The sequence below is a fragment of the Durio zibethinus genome, chromosome 14 (genome assembly GCF_047325235.1).
Source record: "Durio zibethinus cultivar Kanyao isolate XHJ-2024 chromosome 14, ASM4732523v1, whole genome shotgun sequence".
NCBI lineage: Eukaryota > Viridiplantae > Streptophyta > Magnoliopsida > Malvales > Malvaceae > Durio > Durio zibethinus.
Genome location: NC_143175.1, coordinates 22982247 through 23006981, shown reverse-complemented (window position 1 = coordinate 23006981; position 24735 = coordinate 22982247). Strand labels below are relative to the sequence as shown.

The window sequence follows — 24735 nt, the reverse complement described above, 5'->3', positions numbered from 1 at the left end:
AAAACTCTTCCCTCTTTGGATTGAGGATTGAGAGAGTCAAGAAACGGAATGAAGGTGGTGAAGCACCAGTACTGATTCCCTCGTCTGAAAACTATCGATTTCAACTTTTAAGACATTTTAAGTTCACGTTTTCTGCATATATAGTATAGCATAAAGCTGAATGGTATAAATTCGAAAGATTTTATATTACATTTGATTTGAATCTTAAAATTTTCCAAAAGTAACTCTACAATCTCAGCGCCACAGGGCGTAGTCTGGCAACTGTTGCTATTAATAGACCGTCGTAAAGCATATAACTAGGGATGGAAAAATTTCCCCTACTAATGCAAAACATGGAAAATAATGTACATATGGGCCAATCTTATACAAAATTTAGTGGAAAAGGCTCAATCAGGGGACTGCATTTGAATCTTGAAACATGGTGACGAAGGTTGTGCCCCGAGACGATGTATCGGGAGTCTTGGACCAATGATTACGGGTCAGAGGTAATGCTAAGAAAAATGGAAGAAATCATCCTCACAATCCCATATCATGTTGCTACAGCAGACCTAGCTTTCCTGTTAGAACACGAGAAGCAAACATGTTTAGAGTATTATAGCAGCAATATTTAGCACGCAGTCATGTATATATGCATCAATGTTGGAGTGGATGCATGTATGCAAGCCATATAATATAGAAATAACTTGCAAACAATAAGTCATCGAATGGAACCTGCAGTAAAATATGGAGAAGTGGAATTGTTCCTAAGCAGAGCAAGTTAAAATTCAGAAACTTGGCTTTCTGCATGTTGATCAAAGATATTACTCCAATATAGAATCCCATTGAGTTGCCACAAACAAAAAAGTGAAACTAGACCTGAAGCATCTGAATTAACTTCGGATACTGCTCCATTAGCTGGCAGAGTTTTTCTTGATCTCTCAACAAAATACATATCTGAATAGTTTCCGGAGACTGGAAGTACTCATGTAAGGACATTCCAGGATCTTGTTGCTGCTGTGATGCACCACCTGCTTGCTGTAGAGCATATGGTTGAGCAAGCTCAACCTGAAGCTGTTGTTGTGCTGGTGAAAGCTCTGACTGTTGGGACTGATGATAAGGGTTAACAGGAAAGCTTGTTGTAGCATTTGCAATGACTGCATTTGCATCTGAACAGGGGTTTGAAAAGACACCCCTTGGTCCAACTGCAGTGAAGATTGCAAGGAAGGCCTAAGATGTTGAGTTGGCTGCAATGGACATTGAAGCTGCTGCAACTGAGCAAGAGAATGCATTGACTGAAGAGATGACTGAGGTATCAAGGGATTCTGCAAGATGCTAGGAGGATTCTCCCCCAGCTGCTGTGCAAGAGTGCTTCCATAAGGAATTGAAGCAGGCCTACTAAAAACTAATGATTGCATCAGCAGTGGAGGTGGATAAGAAGTCAAACCAGCAGTTGAAGCAGAAAGTCGAGCATCAATAGCGGGTCCCATAGAGCTCCAAGGAAGTTCAGTTTTCCCGATACCAGACTGATTGTACACTGATGGTTGGGAAGTAGAAGCATTTAAGGAAGCTAAATTATATGAGCTAGATGCCAATGGAGGTAGTGTTGAAGGAAGCGGTAGGGGAGGCCTGGTAGTTCCACTAGGCAAAGACATTAAGGTTCGCAAAAACTTGGAATCTGACATAGTTACGAAAGTTTGCAACAATGAAGGACTGCCACTAACTGCAGACAAATAATCGGATTGGACCTGCAAGAAAGAAAAGTTAAACATTTAGAAAGTATAAGTAGACTTCTGCCTGAAGTGGTTAATTATCTTAACTAGAAAGGCTGTCAGTTCTGAAATGAGTACTACTAGTAAGACAACTTACTGGTGAAATTGAGGATGGAGGAGGCATTGGAGATAAAGGTGGTTGATTTGGCAGAACTTTCTGCTCATTTATTCCTCGATGTCCAGCTGCGACAGGAAGGTTACTAGTATACTGTGGGCTGCTCTTCAGATAGAAGTTTTGCAGAGCTATCCTTGAATCTGCTGGCAACTGCACTGATGTTGGAGGTGAATTACCATAAACTGGGGTAGAGAACCCCAAACTATTTGCCCCAGTTGCAGAATCAAACCCACTAGAGTTGTTAATTGAAATAGCATTCTTGGAGTCATCAGATTGCTCAAAAAATTTCTTATCTAAAGAAACATTATGTTCTCGTGTAAAGGCATTTCAGGACGAGAAACTGACATCCTTGAAGAAAACTCACTTTGGGCATTCTCATCAATATTAGATGTTAATGGTGTAGCCATGTGAGAAAATTGACTGCATCCATTAACATCATTTTCGGTCTCTTCAACAACAGAATGCGTAGAACTTTGTTCAACTATTACAGTAGCAGGCTGCCGCAAGTTATCATCTGGCCGGCGGAAGGGCAATCTATCATCAGTTTCAGATTCCTCACCATCAAACACTATATCAATTCCCTGAAGATCATCATCAAGATCAGTTTTCAGCTGCTTAGACTTGTTCACTTTTTCATTATCTATCCCATTTATAAGAGCTGAATTCTTAGATTGAGCTGCCGTCTCAACCCCTGATGCAGCAGGATTTTGACACTCCGTCTGGCCGTAAACTCATCCACATGAATAGAAGGAGGTCTCCCCCCAGAAGATACTATTCGCTGAACAGCGATTACATTAGAATTAGTAACACCATCGACACTCCTTTCTCTTGCAACATAGTCATCCACATGCATAGATGGAGGCCTGCTCGTATTAGGTTTCTGTTGTCGAAAGGTATCCCTTTTGAGTAGTACCAGAAGGGGTGCTTGATGGACCCAATCCCCGTGAAAATGAAGTTGGATTTGTTATCTCAGCCACTAAATTATCTCCTCTGGCACGCCTATTTGAGCTGTCGGCTGGTTGCGGTTTCCTTCTTGCAAGAAGAGCTGTCTGCGACAATCTATCAGGTAATGTTTCCAGCAATTCGCATGAAAACTTACCTTCAAATCCTCCTAAGTAAAGGTTTTCATCTGGCTTTTCACCAATATGTTGGTCGAAGTGATGGATTCTTGAAGGAAATTGAACATTGTTTTGAGGAAAAGAAAGACTTCCATAGAGAATGGTATCATCCACTTTAACAGCAGCAGTAGAATTTTGGAAAAACAACAACAACGACTTCACAGACTCAGAAACCTGCGCATCAGTGATTAGTTCAGGTTTCAGAAACAATTCAGGGGAAAAGAAAGCATACAAGCACACCTAGTTATACCTGACACATTATGACATGCATATCTGATGGAGATTGATAATCATCATTACTAATCCTTGAACTTAACAGAGAAGATAATTCCTGAATATAATTTATGTTCTCTTCTGGAAAGCCACCTATCCCAGCAATATCATCAGGAAGCCCAAAAGGAATTTCAATGCAACAACAGCATTAATGTTCAAACTGATGAGAGAGCACACCATAAGTTAGCCACAAACACTCTACAAGATAGATGAGCAAAGAAGCTAATATGCAAACACAATATTAGAATCGTAACATGAATCAAGCTTAGCTTGTTACAAAGCCTTTGTGCATATAGCTAAAAAAAACCTAAGTTGCATTTGACTGAAAAGATTTCAGATTTCTTTTTCCCGATCCCAGTACATGCATTTGGTGAGAAAGAATACATAGTCTTTTGCTTTCGGCTTTCTTCTTTAATTTGATGGAAAATAGTGAAACATGTTTGAATTAGTCTCAGTTTTCCACCATTATTGGAGCTGCAGAGTTATCTATTTTTTATGAAAAAAAAAATAGAAACCACTATTCTCAAAAGAACAAGGACATCACCCTCTTCCTGAAAAACGTACTGCAGCCTTAAGATTGTTATGCTTAAGATGGTCTAAAACAATAAAATAACAAGTGACAAGTCTTATTAACAAAATAATATTAAACACTATAGTCTAAAGCTAGTAACTGTAATTTGTTACAACCAATAGAATCTTTGAATTACATGAAATGAGTTGCCAACCTACAAACACATGACTGAATTTTTATGTTTACCAAAACCTGCTTAAAGAGTTCTAGAATACCTGAAACTCATTTATTCCAACCCACCACTCAGGCTTTTTTTTCTTTTTGTACATTGAAACATGGCAGAAGTGGGACATGATTATCTGTTTCTTTTAAATTGAACATATGTTGAAAACTGAATATACCTACAATATTCTAGCTTAGGCATGAGAACAAGCAAGAATTGGTCTACTGTAAGTATACAAATGCAGCAACATTATGAAAGAGGCAAGTGATAGATGGGCATATCTCACCTATTCCATCCATGTCAATTACAAAGAGCCTAAAGACAATGCATTAACAGCTTCAATTGTATAAGTTGATAAACAATCTTTTGAATCAACAGATCTCAACAACTTTGTCCAACAAGATAGCAAGGAGGGAGACTTTCTCCATTCAGATTCATTTAGAAAATGAAAATTCCCATTCTTTTCATATCCTCTATCTGATTCAAGTTCCCCACATGGAGAACTGCCAGTATATAGCAAAGCAGACATCAATGCACTACGCCCTTCAGTGCAAGGACCCAAGTCTTTACAAGCTGTAAGGCAAGACACTAATTCTTTTCCAACTGGTAGGACCTGAGAAAAAAAAGTCGTTACCAATACAAGATTTGCATCAGTGGAACCTACACTAGTTCTTGTCCCGCACAGGAGAATAGTGCAGTCTATCTAAAGTTTTTTTAAGTCTTCCAATTACCAGGAAAAACTTCAAGAGCTGATTTATCAATAACGAACAATCATTGGGGCTCAAACTGTCAAATTTGAGCATAGTAGACCACAACGAATTTAAGTAAAAACATTATTAAGCATTAAGAAACACCTCCAATTTGCATTTCAAACAAAAAGGAGAGAGAATGTCAATACAAGTAACCAACTCACATATCTTGTCTCCCATTATGTTGGGTAAATGTTCGAGAACTACATGGCAGTGAGATGGACCAAAAAACTGGGATACACCAACTAATCAAAGTAAATCCATATTTAGCAGAATCCCTACAATCTGAAATCTGCTTCCCACCAGATTCAGTAGCGTCAAAACAACTCTCCAACACTCTTGTTAGAATCTGAGGAAAACCCTCTCCTAGCAACAGTGCCAGATATAGGAAGAAAGGCACCATGAATACGATAAATTGAAATCAGGGGGGGGAAAAGAAAAAAAAAATCCAGACAGATAGTAAAAACCTTGGCATATGGATGCTCGAGTAAGCTAGCAAGAAATTCAAGAAATCTATAAACCTGCAGAGAGGAGGAAAAGGAAATTATTTGGTATAACTGTATAAACAACCACGAAAAGGTAATTTGGGCAAAAAACTTAGCAGTTATCACCTTGTAAGCATCTGTGTCAGATAGAGAAGATAAGCCAGAAATGTGATCATGTATCCATAATAATATAGGCTGCAGAAGTTTAGAAGTTTAGAAGCATATTCAGCTTCTTGGAAAGCAATGCAAATAATAAAAACTCGAAGCATGTCTTGTATAACTACCAATGCCTGATTAAAAGTGATATATTAGTAGAGGCACATGATAAAAGCAAGTTTATCAAAACAGAATAGAAGGCCTCCCCCCACCCTTCTATGTTCATGCAATACTAGAGATTTAGATGATAACAAAGCCAAAGTAGCATGTTGATGAAAGAACACATACAGAAATGACATAAAGTTGGATAATCTGGGCAATTTTGTTGAGCTGTGTTGTCGATTGGTTGACGAACTCCTCAAGGTGATCACGCTCCACATATCAACTAACCTGTCTCTCCTGATGAGGTCCCAATAAAGTCCCGATAACCAATGATCTAAGGGCACTCAACAAAGGCATCCCATTTTTCCAAAGCCAGACATGTTCTTCAGGAAGTAGATCATTCTTGCAATGTAAAAAGCAAAAGAAAGAAACTAGTTAAGGCTGCAGTTGAAGAAAATATACATTGGAGCAAAAACATGTTTTTAGTTTTCCAGGTCTTCTGTTCCTAATAACAGAAAAATGCAATTGCAAAAAGTAGCAAACAGAGTAAGGACAGTATCTGAATTTGAGATTCATAGTTTTCCACGTAGATGTACTCAAAACATAATGAAAAGAAAAACACCAAGCAATCCTGGTGAAACAAACGAGTCCCTTAATAATCACCAACAAAAGCAAGATTTATGCAATAACAAAACATTAACTTGTTAAATGGTTTGTGATATGAATAACTGCCACAATAGTAAGGAGATTAAGGTGCTATTAGTTTTAAAGAGAAATGGAAAACTGAAATACCAAAAGACAAAGTAAACTGCAGGTCTCCTTAGGATCCAAGGCCAGTGATGAAGTAGCTTGAACATTGGCAAGAATCGTGTGGAAGAGGCCAGGAGTCCAACCATATACTGGCCAATAAGCAAGAGCTGACACAACAAGAACAGCATCAAAACCAAGTGCAGGATCAGGATAGGGAGAGGATAAATCAGCTGCACAAGCTGCAAGCTTTGGGCTACAATACAGCAATATGCTTGGTGCATTTCACTCCACAAAATTAGCATTGCATGATAAAAGTTTCATATAGGGAAACAGGGAAATGTTAATTACCTTACTTCTCAAGGTAATCGTAACAATGCATTCATCAATTTCCTATTTTTGTGCTGTTACTTAGCTTCCTATACATAGAGGACAAGACAAATCAATTCTCAAATTTGGCAGATGGTGTATGTTAGAAAAGGTTTACTGCATCCAAAAATTCAGTAAACTATCAATTGAGTGCAAAGAGTCTGATCTTAGGGGCATTGATATCTCATTGACCTAAAAGAAGAACCATCATAGTCAATCATGTCCTTCACAACTAATGCCCCATGTCTTTTCTCAGTTAGGAAGAAGAACCAATGCTAACAACAACAAAAAGGTTTCAATCTTCTCGGAAAATTTCTGACAGCGTCAATTCTGTCCTCTTTCACTCACAACTATTCCTAATTAAAAAAATGTGGGTAGCATATCACCTTCAATCTCAACATAAAACCACTAAAATTTTCATGATGCTTTTTGCAGAAAGAAAAATATCTTCCTCATTGAATCAAAAGATGATTCATTAGGATACAATCTGACTAAGAAGCAAGAGTAATGCAAAAGAGTGATCGGCAATACAAGAGAAGGAACCAAAAGATCAGCTAAACTCTGTTCACGATTGCGTTCCAGTAATAAATCAGATGTAGAATTGCATTCAGTACCCCCGTCAACGAGATTATCTGTTCAGGACAATATACAAGGATGTTATAAAGCGAGGATGGTGAAAAAAGGACAGAAAATTCTTTGAAAGTAACCTCATAGGACAGAGACATGCCTCTATCCAGAAATGTAAACATGTATAAAGCAACACAATTTTAACAAGGTCAACAAGCAATTCATATAATAGAGACATGCCACAAAATGATGATAACATAAGGGAAAAAACCTGCAATAATAGAGCCTTGATTGTTTAAAAGCTTCAGGTGCACTTGAGAGAGAGAGAGAGGTTTGCCATAAGGAATAAGCCCAAAAAACTGAGAGAATGGTTAAAGCATTACTAGAAAAAGTTTTACCCAACTCACCCCTTATTATTAGATAATGAACATTTCCATGCTGATTAAATTTATAATAGAATCCTAGTGTTATCATATTAACTTTTTAACTATATGAAGTATAAAAACATCAGTTTCCATTTATAAACTATAATATAATTATATCAGACAAGCAACCCACTCAACAACCAATACTCATCAACTTACCATAACTGTTTGAGGACCTTTCAAGCATGAAGCTACAATTGACAAGAACCACGGAGATAACTGTGATGCACCTTCATCATATAAAGCAGCAGCAACAGTCTACAACAAAAGCCTAAACATAATGAGTCATGTCAGTTTAGTTTTAAATTAGACATTAAAGTAGAAAATTGCATACCGAATTCTCTGAAGTGAATGCCAAAATTCGAAATGCAGTTGTCAGCTGTGCTATAGAAGAGTCACAGAGGTTAGCACCATCAAAGGACTTTACAGAGATAATGCTTCCAAGATTCTCCATGACATTAATGTCAGAAGCATTAGAAGATTCTCCAATAACATTATCAACATCTGTCACATCAGAAACTAGAATGTTGGTTGAGGTAAGGTGAGTGTCTCCTCCAGAAGCCAATACTGCAGCATATATTAGAAGACCAATAGCCCCATTTTTATGATAAACTAAACCAGCATCAATCCACTCTAACAGGCGTGTAGGAGCATCTTTCCTATTGGACCCAGGGGAAGAAGAATGTAAAGCTTTATGAAGTTCCATGGCATGTCCAATCCAAGAGGACAGAGAGGTTGCAGTTGAATCAGTAGCAATGACTTCAACAATCTCAGCAGCTGAGTCTAATATCGCAAGATTAAGTGGTGAAGCGCCTGAATAACAAGAATGTAGCAAACATGAGCCCGTGTGTTGTGCAAGCAACCAAGAAACTTTTCAACTTATTTAACCTAAACATAGAATAACAGTACCACTATTCTTGATGCCAGGCTCTGATTCCTTGACAGAAAGCAAAGCTTCAATCAGAATTGAAACCACCTGCCCAAGGAAGGGGATAATAAGAGCAGTAAAATGAATAAATGATGTTAATAACAAAACAAAAGTATCAAACAGAATCCAAGTTTATGGCACACTATAGATAATATTAACTACAGAGAATATTTGCAAACACCTCAGGAAAGAAACTCAGGGCTAATAAAGCCTGGCGTCCACAATCAGACCTGCTAAATATAAAACAAGTTTAGTCAGAACCATCAATGTTGTAGTTGAAGCCCAGAGCTAAAGAAATAGATAAACCAATTCACCTCGCAATACCACACAACTCCCACGATACCCATAGAAATTCTTCAGACTGTTGAGTTGATGAAAGCAAACGATCCATGGCGTTAACCTACAATAAAATATCCAAAAAAGAGTCATACTTAGTCTCATGTTGGTAGTGAAAATACCACACAACTCCCACGATACCCATAGAAATTCTTCAGACTGTTGAGTTGATGAAAGCAAACGATCCATGGCGTTAACCTACAATAAAATATCCAAAAAAGAGTCATACTTAGTCTCATGTTGGTAGTGAAATTAGAGAGAGAGAGAGAGAGAGGAAGCAAGTATCAATATTTGCATAAACTAAGAAAAGGAACTAACCACCCTCAAATGTGTCTCAACAATGATTCCAATTTCCCGTGGACTGCAAGTAAAACCTTTACATATTAAAACATATGCATACCGAAGAGGAACACACTCTTCCTTACTCATAGCATCAACACCCTTCGTGGCATGAATTACAGTAGCAGTAAGTTCAGGCTGATGTAGGAGGAAAGCCAAACCTGAAACAGAAGTACCACAGCATCAATCACAACCATCATTGAGCTTGATAACACAATGTGATATTGGATGCAGAGTAATTAACAAAACCTGAGCGACAAAAAAGAAGGAACAGAATTATGGATCCAATGGATGACAAAATCTCCATAGAAATGTCCACAACATCTTCAGCTTCAGAATGCAAAATAGTTGTTGACAGCAATGCAGCTGATAAAAGGAAGAAATCCTTTATCCTGCTTCCGATGAGACAGTTTCATTATTAATAATAGAATCACACTTGATCAAAGACTCTCCCACCTCACCCAAAAAGAAAATGGAAAAGAATAGATTACTTGCAGAGTTGAACTATACCATCCATAACAACTAAAGATAAAAGACGCCCGCATGCATCAGCTCAATAACCAGAAATGCAAAAAATGTGATAAGCTTTGGGATATCAAGAGAGAATTTCATTGCAAATCAATTGTTTGGGTTAGACAAAATTTATCCCCTATCCAAGCCAAAGGCTAGGGCCACTGGTTCTTCATCGCCAAAGATGTCTTTATTGGTCCAAGGGAAAATGTCCTAGGTAGTTACTAGGAATCAATATAGTAATTTTATCAGTTTAATTGTGTTTTGGTGCTCTCTCTCTCTCTCTCTCTATACATATATATATATATATATCTATCTTTTTAATTTAATCGTATCTGCACCAAACATGGCATACAATAAAAATTATCATATGCCACTTTTGATCTTGCATAAACCAGCATAAGATACGATAAGATCGTTCATTTTCTAACCTTATCGTATCCACTTCATCCTCTTGTGCAACACATATATCCTGAAAGAAATTAAAGAATGATGCAAAGACATAGATTGCTTGAATGTTGTATCATTCCTCGAATCATAACACTTTAAAAGATATAATTTTTTTATAACCTTATTCTTTTATTTTTTAGTCTATCAGTACTATTTTTTTTTATTGTAAAAATTTCAAAATAGATGATGAATTTTTGGCACCAATTAAAAATGTAAATTATATATCAATGTTAATAAGTTATTTGAATTTGGTTCAAATAAAATTCAAAATCGATTTGATCATTATCAAGTCGAGTTTGATAGCTCAATTTATTAAGTGAGCCGAATTCGAATATTTTAATATTTAACTTGATTAATTCATGAGATTAATTAAAATTTTAAATTTTAATATATTTTTATTATTTTAATTTAAAAATATTATTTTATCTTTATATATATATATATATATCAATTTGAGCTTAAATTCGAATTCAAACACATAATCAAATTTAAAATTGAACATAAAAATCAAGCTTATTTTTTATTATACGAAATTAATTGAATGAATTCAAATAGTTTAATTTTTATTTTAAGTCAAATTTAAATTTAAAAATTAAAATTCAATCAAATTTAAACTTTTCACTCTATTAACTCAATTAAGCTAAATTACACTCTTAATATTGGCATTCTTCAATTAAAAGATGTAATCAAACAAATGGCTAAAATACTTATTAGCTTCATTATGGTAAATCCAAATACTTTCTAATTTCATATTCAAATTTTTTTATCATAATTATTCAATTTCAATTCAATCACTAGATATTTTCACAAAAAAAATAATATGTTTGATTTTCTTTTCCATGCAAGTAGAATAGAACATCATATTTAATTAAGGTTCCATTTATTTTTCAGAAAATGATTTATGAAAAATATTTATATTAATACAACTATTAAAATATTAAAAATTATTAATTTTAAAAAATAATTATATTTTGTAATAATATTTAATATAAAAATATTATGTGAATATAAAAATACTTAAAATAAAATTATTTATTATTCTTTATATTATTTATTAATATATTAATATATTATTAATTAATAATATTTATTAATATATTATTAATATATTTATTAATTAAATTAATAATATTTATTATATTATTTATTAATATAATAATATCATTTATTAATATATTATTAATATATTTATTAATTAAATTAATAATATTTATTATATTATTTATTAATATAATAATATCATTTATTAATATAATGTTATTTATTATAATATTATTTATTAATATATTAATATATTATTTTTAATAATATTTATTAATATTTGATTTATTAATATAATATTATTATTTATTAATATAATAATATTTATTAAAATTAATATATTAGTATAATATTTATTTTGTAATATTATTTATTAATATTTTATTTATTAAAATAATATTAGTTATTAATATATTATAATATTTTTTATTTATTAATATAACATTATTTATAAGTAAAATTATATTCAAAAGTATTAATAAATAATTTTATTCATAAATAATTTTTTTTCAAAAAATTTCTTTTCATTTTTAAATCCGTAAGATAAAATTTTAGAAAATTATTTTATTTTTCATTAATCAATAAATTAATTTTTGTTGACTAGTCAATTTTTAATTAAATAAATGCTTAAAAATACAAAAATTATTTTTTAAAATCTATTTTTCATGAAACAAACTACCAAAAAGACTCCGGCAAACAACTTTGATTTGAGACAAATAATTTGAATAATGCATCAATATGTTCATATAGTCAATTTAATTTATTCAATAAAATCAATTTTGTTTTGAGACAACTAATATGAATTTGAATAAAGATCTTTGACAATCGAAATGAGTAATAATATTTTTTATCTAGTTCAAAGTTTTTTCCTTTGTATTAAAATCAACAATGAAGTCAAATTTCAAAATAAGATATACTCTATCCATCCAAAAATAATTGTACTCTGCTGACTTTTTTGGTTAAAATAATTATACTTTCACCTTATTTTTTGAAATATAATATTAAATTAAAACTTAAAAAAATATGTATATAATTTTAAAAATTACAAACTCAAAGATTACAAATCGTATTTTTAATTTTTTTTAATTATAAGATTTTATAAAAATAATGATTAAAGTTGAGTTAATTTGATAAAAAAATCAATAATGAATAATAATTTTAAGACAGCGGGAGTATTATATATTATTGACATTTATGTGGATTTTTATTTTTTAACCTTATTTTTTAATTGCATCAATAATCTTTAATATTTTCATTAATTTAAGTAATCTTTAGCAATTGGTGTTTTTCATCAAAATTTTTATTTTTATATAAAATTTATTAATTATATTATAATTCAATTATATATATATAAATATATAAATAGCAGGTGTAATTAAACTGCAATGAATAGATTTTTGAAAAATTTTGAAACTCAAAATTTAAACCCCACAATAAACCCTAAAAAGGAAAAAAACAAGTACATAGTTTCAAGTGGGGGCCTAGTTTCAGAGCCCACTGTTTTTCCTGATTATCCCAAAACTCTTACCTCTATTTATAATTAATTATTCGTCTTTTAAAACTCTCGTTGCCTTTTTTTTCCCAAACAACCAGAATCTCTCTGAATATACAAAAAAACAGCTTTCCAGGTTCCCATGACTCGTCCAAGGAAGAGGCAGAGAGCCGAAAGAGCACCTGGAATTTGCGACGAAATGCAATGCGCCACTCAGGAGGAGAATGCCAAAGGAGAAGAGGAAGGAACCGTTGAGCAAACGGAGGATGAGAAAGTGAATAAGATGGAGAAGAAGCAGAGTAAAAAGAAGGATACAGAAGGGGAGGGAAACGAGGAGGAAAATTCGGAGACAGTGGAAGAAATTGCAAGTATTGTTGAGAAGGGAAGTATCGAATTTCGAGAGACATTGAAGGAGAGATTAAGACCTGCTCGAAGGGTAAATTACTGTATTGAGGATCGAGGGTTTGAAGAAGAAGAAAAAGGGTTGATTCAGAAGAAAAGAAAAAAGGGTGATGAGCAAAAGGGGAAAGTTTCGGAAGCTAAAGATGAAGAAGATAATAATGAGAAGGAAAACAGTAAAGGAAAAAGTGGGAAAAAAAGAAAAGAGGCCAAAAGTGAAGGAACTGAAGAGAATGAAACAGAGGAGGAAGGTAGAAGATATCCATGTAGGGCATCAACAGTACCAAAGAGAATGGGTGAATTTGTGTTGAAGAAAACTCCTTCTAAAGTAAGAAACGCTTTCCTCTTTTAAGTTTTTTTTAATAATTTATTCATGGTTTCTTATATATATATTTTCCCATTCTTGAATAGGACTCTCTAATGTGCCATCAATGCCAGAGGAATGATAAAGGAAGGGTCGTGAATTGCACACGATGTAAGAGGAAACGATATTGCATCCCCTGTATAACCAATTGGTATTATTTCCTTTATATTTTTTCTCAAAATCATTAATAATTTGTTTTAAGATTGAATGCACTGTCCATTTACTTGAGTTTCTATTTCATTAATTCTGTTTTGGATTTGGGTGTTTCTCAACTGCTTTAGACTTTGTTGTTCTTGTTGTTGACAGTTAATGTTTTCTAGCGAGATTGATACTTAATAGAGTTAAATGTTTAGGCAGCCATTTCTTTTTCTAGAAAAGCTTCAACTAAACTTTAAATCTAGTTGGTGAATAATTTAACGAAGTTATTGTAGCCTAATCATATTGAGGCTTGAAAAAGTTATGAGTTTTATGTCGGAAATTGTTCAAATGAACCCTAACCATAGATTGTTAGTTGTTTGTATTTGCCAATTTTCTCATGTTTTGTATTTAAGAAACGATTATGATAAAAATGTGAGTATTTATAGATTTCTTCTTACATTGACTTTACTTTCTTTTGTTCTTTGATACCTTGCCATTATTATTATGATTTGAATGTTGAAGAATATGGTTGGCTCACTTTTATCATGCCTGAAATTTATTTGTTTTACTTCTTGAATTTGCTTCTTATTTGATTGTTATCCTTACTTTTATGAGTGATAAAATGTTGCTGCTTTTGCTTTTTTTTTTTTTTTTTTATGTTAAGTTGAATTCTTGAATTTGTTTCTTTTTTTTTAATTGTTATTCTTACTTTTATGAGTGATATATTGTTGCTGCTTTTTTTTTTCCTTTTATGTTAAGTTGGGTACTCTTTCTTATTCTTCCTTTTTTTATTTCCATACTTAGGTATCCCCAAATGTTAGAGGACGAAATTGCTAGTGCCTGCCCAGTTTGTCGGGATAATTGTAATTGCAAGGCCTGCTTGCGCATGGATGGTCCTGTCAATGTTAGTTTTACATTTCATGCTTCACTGATTTTTGATTTATATATTAGTTGATGATTGATAAAGGCTGATAAATGCTATGCTTATCCATGATATGCTTTAGAAATTGAGGAAAGCTTTAGAGCTGAAGTTTAGTAAGGATGCTGGGCTTCATCATTCTAAATACTTGCTTCAGGCACTTCTCCCCTACATCAAACAATTTAGTCAAAAACAAATGATGGAGAAGGTGATCGAGGCCCAGATTCAAGGTATGTTTTATATCCTTGATTTCCAAATCGAAACTTGTTTTAGTTGCCAGCTTGATCTGATATTACACTTGTTTATCAACTAAATCTGATAGTACTCATTATTACCCTTATTATCAACTTGATCTGATAGTAATTTCCCAGATTGGTTCATTAATAATCTTTTCTTCTGCCATAGCGGTTTGTTTCTCTATATGCTGCTTCCTCCTGCCTCATCAAAATCTGGAAACAAGAAACTAAACTATTCATTAGGACAAGTTTTTAAATCTAATATGGTTGTTTTCTCTGATTTTTAATCAACGTGACTAATAATATCCATTTTGTGATGTGATCCTTTGATGGATAGGGCAATTGCCATCAGAAATAAAGCTGAAGCAAGCAGTTTGTCATCCAAAGGAGCGTGTTTATTGGTACGTACTTATTATTACCGTCAATGACTATTACTGTTTTTCTTGCATTAATTAATACCTGTTAACATTTATGGTTTTCATAATTCCACATCATGCTTTTACAGTAACAACTGCAAAACTTCGATCGTTGACTTTCATAGAACCTGTCCTCATTGTAACTATGATCTTTGCCTCACTTGTTGTCAAGAAATTCGTGAGGGCCACATGCAAGGATGGGAAAAGGAAGTTACTGGGTCATATGTTGACAGGGGTTTTGGCTATTTGCATGGTGAATTTGACCAACCTATGTTAGCTGAAAAGGTGAAGCCAATTGATTTGTCTGCCAAAACTTCTAAAGAACTTGAAGGGGTGGCATCTAGGTGGAAAGCAAATGAAACTGGTAGCATTACTTGCCCTCCAAAGCACTTGGGTGGTTGTGGTGAGGCCCTTTTGGAGTTGAGGTGCATGTTTGAAGAAAATTCCATTGTTAAGCTGGTGGAAAATGCAGAAAGAATAGCCAGAAGTCTCAATCTGGAAAACAGGCCTCAGACTACTAACCAACAGTGCCCTTGTTACAAATCAATAGCCGAAGTTGATTTGAGTAAGTGTAAATTACGGAAAGCTGCTTCAAGAGAAGATTCCAGTGACAACTATTTGTATTGTCCATCAGCAAGAGATATTCAGAATGCAGACCTGAATCATTTCCAAAGGCATTGGGCTAAAGGTGAGCCTGTTATTGTCAGTCAAGTGCTTGAGAATGCATCTGGAGTGAGCTGGGAACCAATGGTTATGTGGCGTGCTTTTCGTCAGATAACTAACACTAAACACAGTCAACATCTGGATGTTACAGCCATCGATTGCTTAGACTGGTGTGAGGTAAGTTTCGCTACTGGCTTCTATCATTTAGTGTCTGAAACATTTCATATTCAACTGACCTGCATAACTTCTAATTACAAATATTTTGTTTTATATCTTTTTTCATTTCCTTAAGGTGCCAGTTATGGTTTTTCCATTTGAGCAAGAATGTTGGAAAAGAAAAGAATCCATGGAAGGTATTTTGTTAGGGAGATCATATCAGTGCCATACTGGTATTATTTTGATCCAGCAGCTGTGGCAATCATTCTTGAGTTTAAGAACTAAATTAGTGAATATGAAAGTCCAGATTATGTGATTTGAATGCAAAGGTTTCCAAATATTATGTGGTCCTTAAGTTAGATATAACTTAGCACTTTCCTATTTGACATGTATCTTGTTTTATGTAGGAATTTTAGTAGTTTATGATTTAGTGTCCTTCATACCATGCTTATTTGGATGTCTTAATGGGGAAATTTACATGCTGGGATCTTTGTTCTCTGCAAAGTGCAGTGTTTTGGGATTTGTTTATTCATATTGACCATTTCTTGGAAAGGAGCAACTTGACATTAGAGAATAGTCGTGGAACTTGAAAATGTTTTTCTTTTATCATTGATGACATGAAATGCTCTCATAAATTAATCAATTTGATCAGAGTCTCCACTTACATTAATTGTTTGCTAAAGAAGCATTTAAAATAAGGTAGGGCATGCATCTTTGGACTCTCCCCTGACGCGCATTCAATCTTTTCATAAAATGATCTCGCCAATTTCTGTTTTGGATGGTACCTTGTTTATCTTTTGAAGACTTTCATCCTTCTCGTTCTTGCTTTTTTCAGAGTTATATATTCTTGGTACTTTTTATGTTTTAGTTGATATGGGGAAAGTTGGGAATATCAATAGGTTGAATCTAGTTAAGTGAGGAAAGTTAGGAATAGCATTAGGTTGAATCTAGTTAAGTTTCAGCAAATTAAACTACTTGAAAATAATGGGGAGCATTTTTATGTCTTTGTCTACACACACATGGTAATATCAGTTCTAATATGCTAATTCTTTGAACTGAACTGTGCCTTTTCAATTTTCCAATTGATTTTACTGTTTAGGACACAGTGAGCTTGGTTTCTAATTCAGCTGTTCTGATGGAATGCAGGTACAGATCAATATTCACCAGTTCTTTAAAGGGTATACAGAAGGTTGCTTTGACAGAAAAGAATGGCCCCAGATATTTAAGTTGAAAGATTGGCCCCCTTCTAACAAATTTGAGGAGCGTCTTCCACGTCACCATGCTGAATTTCTTTGTTGTTTGCCATTTAAGGAATATACACATTCTCTAAGTGGGCTTCTAAATCTTGCTACCAAATTGCCATCGGATTCCCTTAAGCCAGACATGGGGCCAAAGACATATATTGCTTATGGAGTTGCTCAGGAGCTTGGACGCGGAGACTCTGTAACAAAGCTTCATTGTGATATGTCTGATGCGGTATATGGTTACTTCTCCCTTCCACTCTCCTCGTTTTTTAAGTTTAATTTTTTACTTTTCAATGTTGCTCAACTTGTTCATTTACATACTTATGGTAATTGTACCTGTGTTCTAGCTCAGACTTTTTGTGCATGAAGTTAAAATGTGTACTTTTGCCTCAGTATACCATAAATTGCTTACAAGGTTTATGTAATGAAACTGTGAATCTTTTATGTACATTCACTTCTCTTGTCCTCAATTTTTATGTATTTAGGAGTGTCATGTTGGCGATATTGCAATTAGTCATGGTTGTTTCAAAGTAACAGCATAAATATGCCTCTAATTTAGATATTTCATCAAATTTGGTAAAGTCTTTAAGCCAGCTCAATCAATGTTTGTGACTATGTGTTGTGGTGATTTCAAATTTAATGCTTGCTCTCTGAAGTGCTTGCGTTTGACGATGACCTTTTTAGTTTAGGTGAATACTTGATCTTTGTTATATATCAGGCAATGATGGTTCTTCTATTGGCAGGAATGATATAGCTTATTTAAAGGCTGTTAAACAGAATTATAAATTTTAAGCCACTGGTTTTTACCCAGTGGTTAATGTATCTCCAACTTATTGTGTGGAGTTGCATTTACATATTATTAAATGTGATTAAATGACTTTTCTTTTGATGCATTTATTTGTTAATTTTTCTTTGGCAACCATGCACCCCAACTCATTTGGAGGTCAGTAAGTATAATTGAAAATTTCATTTTACCTTTGACTGACTATAGTTCTGCAACCTTTTTTTTTTTTTTTTATAATTAAGTAATGTGCAGAGACGCTATAATTGAGTGAAAGGCCTATAATGACATTCCCTTTCTGATCTAAATTGTTTAAAGTAATAATCCTTGTATGTTACCTTGACTCAACGACGAGAAAAGATTGGTATTTGCTAGGAAGGAAAGAAAGGTTAAAGGATGGAAAAAGTTTTAATCTAATGGTTGAGCTACAAAATAGCACATGTTGTTACGTCAACAATTAGATTAAAAAATTTTTCATCCTCCCTACCAAACATAGCTTTAATAAATGATTCTTGATTTTCTTTATTTAGTGTTACTTTCACTGTTTCAGGTGAATGTTTTGACACATACTGCAGAAGTGAAACTAAAACCTGAAAAGCTTGAAATCATAGAGAAGTTGAAACAAAAACACTGTGCACAAGACCAGAAAGAAATATTTGGGATGAATGTAAAGGTTTACAGGAGGAAGCGTGGTGGTAGGTTTTGTGACATTGCCACCAGTGATAAGGAGCCTAGCAATGAAGGTGGTCACTTAGAAGCTAATGAGGCAGGTGCAATTTGGGACATTTTCCGGAGACAAGATGTTCCGAAGCTGAAGGATTATCTTAAGAAGCATTTTAGGGAGTTTAGGCATACTCATTGTTGTCCTGTGCCACAGGTAACTACTGTATTTTGAACAAAAGTTTAATGTCCTTGTACATTTACGTTTGAACTTATCGTATGTGAACAAATGGTTAGTGTTGCAGTCTGTTGTCGTTTTTCTCCATCATTTAAGTTGGGGGAGGGAGAGTTAATCCCAACACTATTTTGGTGTGACTAATTTTATGTATTTCGTTGGCCATGATAAATTTTCTGTTAGTTATTACAGTTATGTATACGATTAGCCATTTGAGTCAGATTTTGCAGTGTTTTATTTTGTAAGTCAATCTGCTTAAAGATATGGGGAGCTATAAATATTGTATTATCTGTTTCAATGCTTTTGGAATTCAAATCAACACTGCCAAGATATCTTGAAGGGATGTATTGGCACATGTACATACTTGTCATTAGTTTGGAATTTTTCTGTCTTTTTTCTTCCAATAAACTTACTCAAAATCTGCAGTCAAGAAATGGGTATATACTGCTATCCATAACTACATAATGTATATGATACCTTTGAACAGCATGAAAAATTGGAATTTAAAATAATTTGACTTCGAGTAAACATTGGGCCCCGCGTATCTTTTTTGCTGCCTGCTTGAGCTTGGTAAATTAAATCATCACCTAAATTATTGGGATTGAACTTCTCAATGAATTCTGGTTGCTGTTATTTCTAATTTTGTCAATTTAGGGAACCATTTCTTATTATTTATTCTTTCTTTGGGCAACACAGATTGTTGACCCTGTACATGATCAGACATTATTTCTCAGTTTGGAGCATAAGAAAAGGCTTAAGGAGGAGTATGGTAAGTTACGATGTCTAAGTAACTTTGGACCAGTCAGAAAAAGTTCAATCTCTTATTGTGGTTATATTGAATACTTTCACGTAGGAATTGAGCCATGGACATTTGTACAGAAGCTGGGGGAAGCTGTTTTTATTCCTGCAGGCTGTCCTCATCAAGTCAGGAACATTAAGGTAAGAAATGTGTGCATTCGGACTTTTCATGTCCCCTATGAGAAGTATTTGCATGATAAAAATTGCATTTTGATTTGAGTCAATTCTCATGAATATGGAATCTACATTTGTTTCCTCGAAAGTGTCAATGGATGGCTTGCATTTTGAAATGTGGTGTTCTGGCATGGCAAAGGGGATAACACCTTCAATTATGTCGTGTATGTTGTGCTGTCCTGGATTTTTAAGCTGTTCAGTTTAATTAGGTTCTGCCTAAATTTTACATCTTGGAGTAATCTCACGTTGTGCCCAGATTTTTAGCTGCAGAGATGGTTTTAACTTGTCTATAATGATATTATAGGATATTTAATCATGAAACCTGCTGCCTAGCACATTTGGAGTTGTGGATACAAGAGGCTTGGGAATATGGTATCATTTTATTGGGACACCGCACACACTTTAGGAATCTCATTTTCTTTTGGGGTTTGTTAATTATATGTGCACATTCTATGCTCATGCAACATGTAACCAAAATGGTTATCAGTACTAATGATGTTTTCCTTATTGGATAAGGTACAAGCATTAGCCCTTTTAGTTGTTAGAGCTGTAGCTATGGGCCTATGGCTACTACAGATGGTATTTATGATGTGTCTGATTTCTGATGCTCTTTTATTTCTGTCTTCTAGTCATGCATAAAGGTTGCTCTTGACTTTGTTTCACCTGAGAATGTTGGTGAATGCATTCGATTGACTGAAGAATTTCGATTACTTCCACAAGGTCACAGAGCTAAAGAGGACAAACTAGAGGTATGTGGTTAATAAGCACTGGACTAGATGCTGTATTTTCTATTTTTTTTTTTTTTTTTTGCCTTGGTAGAGAGGGACAGGTGTGATTTTTCTGATTTGATGTCCAACTGAAAAGAAAGTTTATTTTGGAGCATAATACCTGTTCGTGAGTGCATGCTTGCTTAGCTATGATTTTTATGGAAACCTTTTTTCCCAGATGTACTCAAGCATTAGTTTTCCTCTCCAGTTCGTCAATAATATCTGTTAAACCGATGCCAGAACACTACCTTCTCTGTTATCTCTACATTTGTCTGTTAACTTCCTAGCTATTGGTGATGCTTCTCATCCCCATATGTTGTATATGGAACTTTTGTATACTCCAACTTTTAGTTTCTTCTAGGTTATTTTGCAACTGATTCAGCAATGTGGTAGTTGGGGCTTGAGATTGATATGCCCCTAAACAAGTTGCTAGGATTTTGGCATATCTGCTTAAAGTTCTTGTAACAGTGGTTTATTTTTTAACATAAAAGTTGGGAGTTCTGATTTTGGCATAGCTGCATAAAGTTCTGACCGTGTTTTATTTTTTAACATAAAAGTTGGGAGTTCTGACACAAGAAATGCTGTTTTCTGGTTTCCTTGTCTGAAACAGGTCAGGAAAATGATGCTACATGCTATGTGTCAGACTGTTAAGTGTTTGGATCCTTATGCAAAGTAAGTCACTTTAAATATATGTAGCTGGTTTTTGTTTCTTGATGCTAGTATGCTGTTGCTTTATTCTCGCACTTACAAGTGCACACATCATTTGGCTTCTACACTCTATTTTCTTTTTTTTAATTTTAAATTCTTTGCACAATATAGAGGTTGTGCATGTCTATGCAAAATCAAGTAATTATATCTCATGGACTTGGCTTGAACTTTGTTTATACCTTCTTCAAAATTTCAATGGACTTGCGTGTAAATGTGAAAGCTATCATTGACTTATCTTAGGTAGGTTTGGGATGTGAATGTGAAACACTTAGCATGGCTAACATTTTAGGAGCCAGAACACTTTGAAGCTGGTTGGTGGCTTTAATTTGATTTCCACTTTTGCATTGACTGCATCATTGCGTGCATTTTTTTCTTGAGGGGGTGGGTGGCAGGGTAGCGGTTTAATTGTTCAACATGGATATTATCTATTAAAAGTTCTTTGACTCTGATCTGCTGACAAATATTTACATCAACGAGTACAAACAGTTTACCTTAATTTGGTAGAATATCTGCTTATAGTTTTTGTATGTGCTATGTGCACTTCAAAGTTGCTGCACTGATCCTACGCTGACATAAATAACTAGTTTTGAATTGCTTGATTTAGGGTTGAACTACAACTCCGTCGTGCCACTGACTGATCATCTTTTTGGAGCCATTCTTGAACGCAACTGGGTTGGCCTGTGGGATCCTACCGCTTGTAGAATGTCATATCTGTATAGGACTTGTTGCACAATTTGCCTCCTAAGATTTTGTCAATTTCGATTCACAATTATCATCTTAGGAACACATTGAGAGTGCATTGTGTTTGTTGTATTTTAGCCAGATATAATATTTAATTATTATATATATATGAAAATAAAATCCTATGTTTATATGGGAATAGCTCTTATATGATGTTACATTGTTGTATTATAATGAGTAGCATTGTTTTATTTTAATTTATTTTACATCAAATAGTTTACATTAACTCGGTAGAGTTATATGCATATAGTTTTTGTATGTGCTGTGTGCACTTTCAATTTGCTCCACTGATCTTATGCTGAAACAAATAACTAGAATTGAATTGCTTGATTTAGGATTGAACTACAACTCTGTCACCTCTGACTGATCAACATCTTTTTGGAGCCATTCTTGAATGCAATTGGGATCCTACAGGTTTTTTAGAATGTCATATCTATATAGAACTTATTGCTCAATTTGCCTCCTAAGATTTTGTCAATTTCGATTCACAATTATCATCTCATGAACACATTGAGAGTGCACTGTGTTTATTCTATTTTAGCCAGATATAATATCTAATTATTATTAATATGAAAATCAAACCCTATGTTTATATAGGAATAGCTCTTATATGATGTTGCATAATGCATGGTATTAATTAGTTACTCATTGAAAGCATGTTCTGCTCATTTCATGATGCTTTGTTTCATTTATTTTTATTTTTGGTAACATGATGCAACAATGTTTACAAATACTATATGATACCATGGGGATACATGTTCAAGAAATTCATTACTTTTAGAAGATGGAAGGAAAAGCTTACAGCTTTTCTAGTAATTTTATCATGTTTATGAATTAAGATCTTGGAAAGTTCACTAATTACATATAAGAAAGTGAAACTAATATAGTTATTTATCAGTACATGATTTTTATATTTTGATTTAAAAAAAAAAAACAAAATATAAAGCAAGATCGAAAACTATGATTGAAAGTAATTATATAAATCAACATGAATAATAATCACAGTTAAATGGTAAAATTGTTATGAAATTATAAATTTGTTTTAAAAATTAATTAATATCGTGAATTTTGTGATGTACTAATTGGGTTACAACAAACTTTTTTTTAGATAATATTTTTAAATGTGAATGTATAATAAATTAATAATTTTGGACCATTTTATTAAATATTTCGTACTAAAATTATATTGCCCTTGGCCTTAAACTTGGAAACATAGTTATATATTAATTAAAGAAACTTGTTTGTTTAATTTTCATACTTGTTATTTTTTAAAAAATAACATTATTAAAAAATCATTGTACTACATTCATACAATTATTATTTATGTATTTTTTAAATTGTTAATATAATTAAAAAAATTTAATCATAATCAAACATTAGATATCATTAAAAAATTAATTAATTAAATCAAATAGATAAATCATAAATCAACAAATTAACCGAATAAAATCAATATAATTTTTGGTCAAATTTATATGTTGTGAAATTTAAATTTAAGATCTCAAAGTTTCAAGATATTTATTTAAATTTTGTATTACAAACAAAATTAATCTCTACTTGAATTTAAGGAGAAAAATGTATTATTAGATAAAAAATATCTTCCAAAAAAATTAGCATTTTCATTTTGCTTAATAATCCTTAAACAAACAGTAATTAATAGAAACAGCTTCAGCTCTTTGACTTAGTGATTAATGAGCTCTTAAAAAAATATATAGGTTTTAGTTTTGAACCAAAATTTTTTATCCTTTTCATGAACAACACCATCTTATGTACCAAAAAAAAATTGTCAAAGTCGGGTCAGTTATGATCAATCACTTTTAGTTACTAACAACCGTCTACGCTATAATTAGCACCGAAGTATGTGTTGTTTTTCTTTCTTTTTCTTTCCTATACAATATATGATTGTCTTGTATGTCATGTTTTTCCTGTAGCAAACAGTGATCTTAATGAGCTATTTTCTCCATTGATGTTTCCCTTAAACTCATTGAAAATCCCATGAGTCATGACTTATCTGGGAAAGAATAAACAAGTATAATTATATTCCACCATGTTAAATATTGCAATTCAAAGTTAAAAAAGTTTTACAAAATTTCACAGTTATCTGAACTAGACCATGAAGACAATGAGGGGAAAGATTCCCAGTCCAAACTTCCCTCAGTTAGGCTGCACCTTCCTACCCAGAAGGTGAGCAAATGAAGGCACCTCTCTGCTTCGGCTTGGAAATGGTATCTAATGAGCAACATTCTTATCGCGAACGAGGGATTTGTTTGTACTCGGACTGAATTTCTAAGAAGATATTACCGTCTTGGTACCATTGTTTTCATCGTCCAGGTCCAACTGATTCTTTTTCCTCTTTTCGCTGCAACTTCTTACAATTAATTATACTATACCGTCCAAACAATTAAGATTCCATCCTATTATAAGTGCAACGAGGAAAAAGCTAAGTATTAAACCAATTACAATATTCCTGGTCTCAAGTGCACGCTCTGAAAGTGCTATTATGTAGCTGGCTTTTGTTTCTTCAGGCTAGTATGTTGTTGCTTTATTCTCGCATTCGCAAGTACACACATCATTTAATGTTGAAACTTTTGGCTTCTATGCTCTATTTTCTTTCTTTTTAAATAATTTGCACAATATATAGAGGTTGTTAAT

The 24735-nt window shown here is 33.4% G+C and overlaps 1 protein-coding gene and 1 pseudogene across 4 annotated transcripts; one reads left to right on the top strand and one right to left on the bottom strand.

Annotated features, from left to right (window-relative positions):
- Window positions 1–753: 753 nt before the first annotated feature.
- LOC111294888 (protein virilizer homolog) lies at window positions 754–12828 on the bottom strand (annotated as a pseudogene). The gene is made up of 24 exons (XR_016327302.1): window positions 12764–12828; window positions 12620–12632; window positions 10110–10173; window positions 9683–9743; window positions 9441–9583; window positions 9171–9352; window positions 8831–8916; window positions 8698–8746; window positions 8498–8564; window positions 7923–8401; window positions 7748–7846; window positions 7089–7228; window positions 6579–6646; window positions 6273–6483; window positions 5667–5882; window positions 5349–5512; window positions 5192–5258; window positions 4908–5103; window positions 4720–4795; window positions 4297–4601; window positions 4012–4020; window positions 3232–3450; window positions 1846–3155; window positions 754–1724 (listed from the first exon to the last, which is right to left on the bottom strand). The product of XR_016327302.1 is annotated as a protein virilizer homolog (transcript).
- LOC111293855 (lysine-specific demethylase JMJ29-like) lies at window positions 12752–24404 on the top strand. 3 transcript variants are annotated; one of them, XR_016327754.1, is made up of 14 exons: window positions 12752–13411; window positions 13495–13598; window positions 14390–14489; window positions 14590–14734; window positions 15078–15141; window positions 15246–15996; window positions 17122–17451; window positions 18551–18877; window positions 19592–19664; window positions 19749–19834; window positions 20497–20616; window positions 21245–21306; window positions 22419–22497; window positions 24181–24404. XR_016327754.1 is itself a non-coding variant. In XM_022886876.2 (13 exons), exons 1-13 carry the CDS (start codon window positions 12827–12829, stop codon window positions 22444–22446), a joined length of 2775 nt encoding a protein of 924 aa, XP_022742611.1. In that variant the 5' UTR covers window positions 12752–12826; the 3' UTR covers window positions 22447–22673. The 3 variants fall into 3 exon arrangements, 2 of the variants coding, with proteins under 2 accessions (XP_022742611.1, XP_022742610.1); XM_022886876.2 differs by lacking the exon at window positions 24181–24404 and having other exon boundaries at window positions 22419–22673; XM_022886875.2 differs by lacking the exons at window positions 22419–22497; window positions 24181–24404 and adding an exon at window positions 21947–22280 and having other exon boundaries at window positions 12753–13411.
- Window positions 24405–24735: the final 331 nt, after the last annotated feature.